A 10,456-nucleotide genomic window follows, 5' to 3' on the forward strand; every position below is an offset into this window, starting at 1 on the left:
TCCTTTGTGGGCTTTAAAAGTTGTAGCTGCATAGGCTGTCTATGGAGGGACAGAAAGCTCTCAGATCTCATCAAATGTGTGTTCTGAAGATGAAGATTCTAAGAGGTTAGAATACATATTTGGATGAAGTAACCCTTTGAATTTTGCTTTCTTCATCATACAAACTGATCATATTGCTTCAAAAGACTAATCCACATTTCATCCACTGGATTATTTTTAACTGAAAAACGTTATATTATATGCAATTTCAGTTAAGATTTTTAAACCACTCATTGTAATGTCAAAATTATATCCTAAGCCATATCAATGATTTGCCATGCAATAGCTGCTTGAAATTATACATTCTCTTCCACCTACACAACCATTTCATGTGACTTAGAATAAACTTAAATCTGGCTGTCACGAATTCTGTCCATGAACTTCCGTCCGCTTGCCACCATAGGTCGCCCTACCATTTATTGACTCTCACACCACACAGACTGTTACACATCACCCTGGACTACATTTCCCATGCTCCATTGCACTAATCACAAGTTCACCTGAAACCCATCACACATAGCTGCTACCAATAAAACATAGTATATAAATCAGTCTCACACGACCATTCACTACCGAGTATTGTTTAGTGTTTATTCCTCATTCAGTGATAGCTAATCTACAGAGCCAGTTCTTGTTTCATCTTGCCTTGTCTGTTTTTCCGTGTTTAGATTCTTTACTGTGATTTCGGTTTACCATTTTGTCTTGCTGTTTCGGACTCTGTTTGCCCCTGCCTGGACTATTGATGCTATCTGGATTTTCCCGTTTGCTTCACCCTCAGAATATTGTTAGCCACTGATCGACCACACCCGTTTTGGATTATTCTTCTGTCTTGCCCTCAATATACCTGTTTGCCACTGTTTGACCCTCGCCTGTTATGACCACATCTTTGAATAAAAGCTTGCAAATGGATCTACTCGTCTCTCATCCCTGTCACCACATTACACTGGCATTTCCCAGTACAGACAGTGATCATTATTTACCCTGGATTGGTTTAGATTCGGCTCCAACAGGGGCAGGATCCTTAGTACTGCCCTCAACCTGAGGAGCTGAGGAGAGAAGAAGATCATTAAACCACACGGGCACATCAGCAAAGCAAAGAGGAAAGCTTATAATAACACATATTATAAAAAGGCATTATAATGTAGAGAAATCAATTTTGTAATTTAAGTTTTTATTTATATTTGAAAAAAATTTATAAGCTTAATTTGAGCATTAATGTCACGAAGTGACTTTGAGGGCGGAACCAAAAAGTGAGAGGAGAAGTTCCGCCCGGGCCGGAAATGTGTAAGCCCTTGTCACTTCCGGAAACTCCGAACGCCCCAAATCAAGTGAAATCTGCAGCAGGTGTGTCCAATGATGTGGCGATTGCAGACAGGGCAGTTCGTGAGTATAAAGAGGGCATCGAGGATACAGGAAGGGGTGTTGTTTTTGCCTCCCAAGGAACGCCATGAGTGGGACGGAGTGTTTGGGCGCTGGAGTAGGGCGAAGCAGATGAGAGTAATTGTGGAGTCGCTAAGCAAATTGGAGGATTTGAAAACGGCCACTGGAACAGGTTTGCCAAAGTGAAGTTTATGGAAAGAAGTCGTACTCACTCGTGTCTGTTGTACGAAGGTGCCGTAGGGAAATAGTGACATTGTGGAACAACGAAGACATTTCTGGGCGTCTGCACGAAGCTGGGGAGAGAAAGAGAGCGGGAGATGATCAGTATTACGAAGACTGTGAGTACATTGGATTGCTTAGATTGGTTGTCTTATATCTGGATGAGAAAGAGAGCGGGAGAAGATCAGTATCACGAAGACTGTGAGTACATTGGATTGCTTACATATCACTGCTCATACTTGGATATGGATAACTAATACCTGTTGGAGTGATTAACAGCTTGTTGAGCGGCCCCATCGTTGGAGGACGAGACGAGTGGGTGAGCCGAAGTAGAGCGTGGGTGAATGGATGTTATTTGGCTGTGGCCACACCGTAAAGTTTGGAGCACTTGCCGTGACAGCGACTGCAAATTCCTCCAGGACGAAATCCGACCGGGTGTGGAGTACCGACCTTAAAAATCACTGAAGTGTGTGTAGTGCAGTGGGTGAGTCTGTCTTTGACGTGTGTGCACTAAAGCTTTGCAGTACTGTGCCGTGTCCCTGTTGTCTGTACTTGCCCTCCAGGCTGAGAAAAGTTCCTGTTGGAAAGAACGTAGGCTGCCGTGGCGGTGCCCACCTATCCCACCTACGCCCGCCTATAACTCCGTTCTCCGGACCCAGCTTGAAGGTGAAGCGTGAAAGCAAAACAAGGTATTGTGCGGATATTGTGGGAAAAGCTATTGTCCTTGAATACGCTCTGTAAGCCCAGCGTGAAGATACAGTCACTTGTTGAATACTTACCTCTCTGTACGAGCTAAAAGCTATTGCCCTTGAATACGCTCTGTAAGCCCAGCGTGAAGATACAGTCACTTGTTGAATACTTACCTGTTTGTACAAGCTAAAAGCTATTGACCTCGAATACGCTCTGTAAGCCCATAGTCACGAATACTTAGCTAAAAGCTATTGACCTCGAATACGCTCTGTAAGCCCAGCGTGAAGATACAGTCACTTGTTGAATACTTACCTGTTTGTACGAGCTAAAAGCTACTGACCTTGAATACGCTCTGTAAGCCCCGCGTGAAGATACAGTCACTTGTTGAATACTTATCCGCCTGCACGAGTTAAAAGCCATTGCTCTGGAACCCGCTCAGTAAGCCTAGTGTGAAGAGTCAGTCACCTTGCTCAACATCTATCTGTGATACGAGTAAAAAGTTACTCGCTTCGGATATATCGGTGGACATCCAGGGGCATGGCCTAGTTACCTTGCTACGTAGTTACCTTATTGTTTTTCTTTGCCCTCAGGGATTTGGGTGTTACCTTATATCTACCTAGGAGGTCTATGGGAGTGGAGGAGCTGTTCAGACGCTGGTGAAGTACAACCCAAAGAGCAAAGAAGCTAGGAACCAGGCATTCTTCGTTTTACCCATTACTCATTGTGTGTTCTTGTTGCCTTCAGGAGAAGAGAAGGGCGCCACGGGAAATCAAGCAGTTAAGGAAGGACTTAGGATTAGTCAGGAGACTGGTGGAAGTTCTGGGAAAGGACGGAAGAGCCCTTGCCCCCCCCCTCCCCTGGTGATTACTTACCAAAGACCTCCAGAGTTCTCAGGCCCAGTCCCCTCCTGTCAAGAGACGAAAATCAAAGTTTTAGATTCCCCTTTTCTCCTTTCCTAGATTACCTTTTTAAATAATTTAAATAAAGTTGTTTTAAATTCCCTTAACTTATCTTGTGTGTCTGGTCCTTGGGGTGATCTTGGGACCTCCTCGAGGTGGAAGTCGGGAAGGGGCGTGACTCGCAACACCTGGGGTCCGCTCCGACCTGTGACATTAACCTGTTACCTGTTTGCTTGTGTTTGTCCTCTAACTGTTCAGCCACATGGTTCTGGTTCATCTTCCTCAGGATCTCCACTGAGATCTTCACAGCTTCTTCAGGTCCAAAACGCTTCATCATCAGATCCACTGTGTCGGGAGCGTCTGCCTTCTCCAGAGCAGCACTGGAAAGACAATAATGATTCTTTAAGCGCCATTTAAACCTCTTCAGTTTGTCTGTGTCTAGATCGTCCAGAGCAGCCAGATGTTGTTCTGAAACATACGCCATCCTCCTTCACTGACTAACTTCTGCCAGACAAGAAGATACAGAAGGTCCACATCTAATTTGTGTTCAACAGCTATAATTACTTTGAAAAGTTATTAATAATGTGAACTTCAAATCTGGATAGGTCAGTATTTTATGTAGTATCTACTAACTTACCATTAAAAATGAGGACGTCTGAAGGATTCTTGTTCTACCCCTGAAATGAGGTCTTCAGCAAAAGCTTTTCTTTAAACTAAGCAAAACCAGGAAAGGAAAAAAACAATAAAGCCAGTTTTTGAAGAGACATATGAGTGAAATTATGTGGGAGGAGTCTCGGTAGAAAAACAACATGTTTTCTCTAAATGGACAGCTATCCGACTGAAAAGACCTGAAGTAAATGCCTTCCAAAACACATTCAAAATGGATTTAAATCCAACCAATAAATTCATTTAAGAGGTGGTCTGAAATGATTTCTAGACAAAATTGGACAAGTGTAAATGTATCTGGTTGTTAAAACCACAAAGTTATATGACACTTTGGTCAAATTATTTATATAGTGCTATATAAAGAAACCGGACACTGACAAAATTGTACTCCTCCCAAAATGGTAAACAACGAATAAATGAATGAATGAATTAATGAATGAAGACTCCGTTGGGGAAGTTATGAATTGACTATAATTATTTTTGTAGACTGGCTCACTCTGTTGGTTATAATTTAAATAGAATCTTTTATTCTTTGGAGAGAGTGTCTTATAGTTATAAAGAAACACAAGTCGCTGCAGAGTGTGACAAAGGAAGGGAGGGCAGTCCTCCGCTTTATATCTCTTTTCTCCAGTCAAGGTTATAAACTCTAAACAGCTGTACTTTTCCATAGAAAACAAGAAGTCAAAAACACACTACTATATCATTCTCCTAAAGGTTGGTTCTCCCATATTTAAGGCCTAAATGAGCTCCCAGGTCATCCTTAGATGCCTGTGGGTCTCCCAGTTGTCTCCCTTCTGTACCTAACACGGCTCTATGGACCTCCTGTCACCCATACATCTTACTCCTAGGCCCCAAACCCATCTCTCACTGTCTCCACACAGCAGTTCTAAGAAAACACATGCGTATACTATATTTTATAAGCATATATGGTCAGTCAGAAGCCATGCAGATGAATTTTTTCCACCACAACTCAAACAAACAAATGTGTGAGATTTTATAGACACCCTTCAGCCAACACACATCGCCACAAATACAGCCTTTCACAGGTATTAGATAGATATATCCTCAGCAAGCTGTTTGCTGCAAACTGCTGCAAATTAAACTGAAAGTTTGGCATTGCAGCTCAATAAAAGAGAGAGACAAAGTGATCTTTTGATTATTTTATCTTTTGATCTAAACCTTTTGATTATTACCATGGCCTATTCTGCAGGTTAAAGTGTTTTTAATTTCCGACCCATTTTGGGATCATTTTAACCCAGCAGTATAGTAAACTTTTCACAATAGTTATAAAAAAATAAAATAAAAAATACCTTGGTATCCTGTGGTATTTCAAACATCTAACCCAACCCAGCTCCAGTTGTTTGGATGTTAACCCAGTATTTTTTAGAGTGTATCAAGAGACTGTGACTCTGAATGATCTTGACAAAAGTCATTTATAAATGTTACTAGATAACAAGCAGTGGGAAAGTTGTTTAAGTTGGTGTGAATGGGCCTACACAAATTAAACATTATTACCAGCACATTCAATAAGTTACTTGCCTGTGAACGCAGCTGTTTCCTGCTGAACCCACGGGTCACATTCTTTAAACACCCATCCATCAGATAACCAATGAAGTAGATAAGTGTACATACCACTCGAAAACACTGGCCACACTGACTGTGTCAAAGACCATTACATAAAAAGTTCAAAACAAATGACACAAAATTACATAAAGTTCATTACTCAACTGGGATATTATTATTTTTACAAATTTAATTAAACAGAGAATGAGAATAGATGGCAAAAGAATGTGGTATGAACATATGCCATGGATCAAGAGAATAGGAGGATGCTAAATAACACACAACTGTGATGTTGATCTTGACATCTTTCAAGTTTTTGATTTTGTGCCAAATTCACTGTAAACTGTTATAGAGTAGATTCACATAAATACACTACAAATTGAGGAATTAAAAGATTGTCCCTCTTGTACTGCTGTACAGGTCTCATTGATTTCTGTAGATATAAATGAAGGACGCTCCAGGTTTCCTAGAGTATACATTTTTTTAGCTACTTTAGTCACATCAGCCACTTTAACGGCATTATCTAGCATGAACAGAGAGCATCCCACACTCACAATAGAATTCCTACAGAAGAAAGCATTAACATAAATCCAGTCATTGCATAAAAGCTTTAAAATAAGCTGAAACAACTAAAAATCAACATAAATCTTATTTTAATTATAACCTTTAAAAAAAACTTTTCTTTTCTTTTTTTTTCTTTGAAGAACAACGGCTCCCAAGCTCTTGGAAAACCCTGATGTACAGTCAAACCAAAAATGATTCAGACACCAGATATAATTTTTGTTATAGTTCATTTATGTAAGTGAGGATAGCAAGATAAAGTGGTGTGTTGTGTATTAAACCCCCCAAAAATTTTTTTTATAGTGTGGTATAAGTGTAACTGTTATAAATTTTTGGGAGAAAATTTTTTTGACACTTTGACCTGAGCATGTTTTGCTTAAGTGGTGTTTTCTCTTTGATTGCTAATGTGATCTTTTTCCACCACAGACTGAACAAAATGAAGCATCGTTTAGTAATTGTTTGAGATAAACTGGTTTTATCTAATTGTGTTCTTAAATTAAACAGTTGACAGCCTTTCAACCGAATTCATTACATACCCTTCTATCAAAGTTATCTGACATTATCAAGATGAGTTTGTTCTGACACAGTTTAACTCTTGAGTTCTTCTCATATTTTATTGCCATTGTCTAAACTATAACAAATAAACTCTAATAATGTGAGAAATGTTGAAAGAGTCTGAATAAATTTTGGTTTATATGTATGCAGGATCCTAATTTTAAAATTGTGTTTTCTAGACATAAGAAAAGTCATGTAAAATAACATTTTAAAACACCATGGACATATTTATAAAGATATGTTTTTGTAGTTATGCCAAGATCTAAGTATAAATTTGAACAAAAAAAAACAAACAAAAAAATGTTATATATCTCTCTCTCTCTCTCTCTCTCTCTCTCTCTCTATATATATATATATATATATACGACTGGAAATGTCATATAATAATAAATGCCATTATTATAATTTTTTACTATTATATTATATATTATTATAATTACTTTCTTAATAATTACTTATCACTTATTTTAATTTACAAAAACTAGTAGATTGTCCATGGATTAAAAAAAATCTGAAAACAAAACTTGGGAGTCTTCAAAAATTGTTGTGTAATAATTAAGTAAAGAGTTGGGAACCACTGCTCCACAAGAATAATGTATTTTCTGTATAAGAGTAGTGTAGCATTCCCTCTTTCACACACCTAAACTACATGGTGGAGTCCTTGCTGGAGCGAGCAGAACAGTGGAACTCCTGAGAAGCTTCTAGAATCCTCTTAAAAAATTACTTATTTTCTCATTTGAGGCTGTATTCTGCCAACTATTGCATATACATTAAATACTCATGAAATGGAGTGTTTTTAAAATGAATTCTTCTTGAATTTTTGGCAACATTTGCATCAGTCTAACTGAATTCAGTCTGAACAGTGAGTGCATGTCAGTGTGTGAAGTCCTGTGTTTCAGGAGCAGGACAGCCAGGTGTAGAAACCTGTGCTGGGCGTCAGTCCTCCCTCCAGCAGGTTACAGCACAGCTCAACATGAGCCGCACCTGAACATCAACACCACAACACAACACATGACATCTGACCCAAAACAAGTCTGACGATGCATTACTGTTTTCATTTTCATTTAACTGTGTTCAAGAAGCTGTGTTAGAAGTAAGTTACACAGAATCACTCAGAACAGCCTTAACAAGTGGAAGGAACATTTGAAACAGTCAAATAAAAGCAGATGATTGAACAGTGTTCGTAAAGGGACCGAACGTGATGGATAACACAGTGCCTCATAAAATGCCACACGTGTTTAGCATTATTGAAATTATTAAACATGCTCGTGTGTGCTAATGAATCATTCTTTTGAGCCGGTCCTCGGGGAGTAACCGGTCAAGGACTCAACAAGAACTGAATGAGCCGTGGTAAAGTTTGCAGATGATTACCGAGGACTCAACAAGAACCGAATGAGCCGTGGCGAAGTTTGCCGATGATTACCAAAGATTCTGATGAGTGAGTCTATGTGAGTGAGTTGACGATGATGTTTATGTTTGGTGAGTGTACTGGAAATATGCTTATTATGACTGTTATTAATTTACATTTTATTAAAACATGCAAAAATATTTCTGTCGAATGATGTAAATAAATTGTATTATATTTAAAGTTGCTTAAGCGAAATCAAGAAGTTTATAAGACTGGTTTATTCATTCTTTATACTGTAGACATGTAGAACATACTGTATCTGCGTTTGTGCATCAATGTCTGTGTGTGTCTTATCCAAGTTGTAGGCTAGTCAGTATTGGTCAATCAGTCGTATCAGACATAAAGGAAACATGAATGAAACTGTGACCACAAACACCATTAACTTAAGTGAATTATATGGAAATAATCAGTAATATGCTTTCACACAAATAACTTTATTTTTTAATGTTTCAATATGTGTTGACACAAATGACTTATTTGAATTTTTAATTGATACAACATTGCACTGAGTTAAAAAAGCTGTCCAGGGCCAGAAGTGTTTCAGAGTCAGGGTTGCCAGGTCTGCAAAACAAAACCAGCACAATTGCACAAAACTAGGCTAATCGCGTTTTTCCCATGGTTTTCACCTCATTTGAAAACGCTTAAGAAAGAGTGGAAGAAGAGATCGCTTTAACCCGTGGACTTAAAAAAATTAAAAATGCTGAACGGTTGAAAACCAGCCGGCACAAGACCAACCTTCAACGTTGAACTATGGTTGAAATAATGACAGACAGTTGTTTCAACTGAAAAATGTTTAATGCTGAATGGTTGAAAAAGGTTAACAAAGACACTTGTAAATCAACATTATTTTTTTTTAAATAAGATCTGTGTTGAATCAACTTAATGTCTTCAACAGCATACAAAATACATTTCTGCCTTTTAAATTATTAATATTAAATTAAGATCATTTTTATTTTAATAGCATTTTAAAATATTTTGATCATGAAACCTATTCTAAAATCTAAAGGTATATGTTCATCATTAACAACAATAAAACTAAATACATTTAACTGCGTTACCACACTGAAACAATTCCTATTGGCAGTGTTGCCAACTTAGTGACGTCAACTCCCCTTGGACTGATTGGCTAGAGGAGCAGCTGTCAATCTAGAACTTGTGGCCCAATGCTGGCGCTGAAGCCCGCCCTGATTTACATGAAACTCTAACTGCAACATTTAGAAACGCAAGCGCAGAACGTGAAAACAAGAGCAAAGGGGAAAAGCACACAATAAGCACACAAAAAAGTAACATATGAGCAGGAAACCTGATTTTGTTTGCGATTTGGAAAATTTTGAATTCATGTTTCAGTTTTGTGCAATATAATTTTAATGTGTTTACATTTTTGATTCACGCTTATTATTTTTCGATCCATGACCGCGCTGTTTGATATTTTTTAAAAAAATTGCATTTGTTTTTCAGTTTTGTGCATTATTATTTTACACATGTTTTTACATTTTTGATTTATGCTTATTATTTTTCGATATGTGACTGCAATACATTTGGCGGGATTCTGATCCCATAAACACTGGTCAAAAAAAGAAAAACTGATTCTCAGCTCAGAGTTTGGTATTCGTATGGTCTAGGTGGTCATACGGCATATGCCTTAAATACGGGACAAACTGCGTTTCATACAGCTTTCATAATGCTTCTTTGATGCCTTAAATACAGGACGATTCCATATTATACAGAACGGTTATATATATATATATATGGCCATCCACAGATGGTGTAATGATGGGGATTAACCCTCTGGAGTCTAAGGGTATTTTTGGGGCCTGGAGAAGTTTTGTCATGCCCTGACATTTGTGCTTTTTTCAGTTTCTTATAAATATCTAAATGGCTTAAGTCTAATCTGACTGTAATCAGCACAAACTGGGCTATAATAATATGTGAGCAGCATGTATGTACATGATTGTGTTTTTGAGAAAAAAAAAAAATGTTATGCGTGGTTAGTGAAAAACTAAAAATGTTAAATCACTTGAATAAGGCAATAAAACACATACAGAACATTGGTTCCCAGGACTTTTGAGAATTGGAGCTTGTAGACTAGAATTTTTTTTTTCTAAATGACGTGAAAATCGTCTTTTTTACTCCCTTACAGAAAACAATATATTGATTTAAATTTTCTAAGACACTTTTTGTTGGTAAAAGTCATATGCGAGTAGGCGTCAACTATCATGAATTCACACCTGAGAAGACCAAAGGCCTGCATAATGAGCTGCATAATGAGCCATTCAGTCAGCTGTGTCACTGAGAGGGATGAGTTACAAGAAAGAATGTGAGGACAAAAATAAATGTATATAATTTTATGTTTGTAGTTTATTTAGAATATATTTAATTATCCCACAACATAATTTAATATTCACTTGTGAGTGCAGTTAAACAGTTTATTAGGAACAATCAAAGCTGACTTTCAAACTGAATTTTTTTGCATCAT

General features: G+C 37.8%; 1 protein-coding gene across 1 annotated transcript; it reads right to left on the reverse strand.

Moving 5' to 3' along the window:
• Positions 1–404: 404 nt before the first annotated feature.
• LOC122139380 (NACHT, LRR and PYD domains-containing protein 6-like) lies at positions 405–4,158 on the reverse strand. Its single transcript, XM_042736285.1, has 2 exons — positions 3,453–4,158; positions 405–1,085 (listed from the first exon to the last, which is right to left on the reverse strand). The coding sequence occupies exons 1-2, from the start codon at positions 3,709–3,711 to the stop codon at positions 1,012–1,014; spliced, it is 333 nt and encodes a 110-aa protein (XP_042592219.1). The 5' UTR covers positions 3,712–4,158; the 3' UTR covers positions 405–1,011.
• Positions 4,159–10,456: the final 6,298 nt, after the last annotated feature.

This window comes from Cyprinus carpio, chromosome B13 (assembly GCF_018340385.1).
Source record: "Cyprinus carpio isolate SPL01 chromosome B13, ASM1834038v1, whole genome shotgun sequence".
Lineage (NCBI taxonomy): Eukaryota > Metazoa > Chordata > Actinopteri > Cypriniformes > Cyprinidae > Cyprinus > Cyprinus carpio.

Coding starts and splice junctions, on each gene's coding strand:
- LOC122139380 (XM_042736285.1), bottom strand. CDS start 3,711: ATGGCGTATGTTTCAGAACAACATCTGGCTGCTCTGGACGATCTAGAC. Junction 1,086..3,452: donor GGACAAACACAAGCAAACAG/GTAACAGGTTAA, acceptor TTCTCTCCTCAG/CTCCTCAGGTTGAGGGCAGT.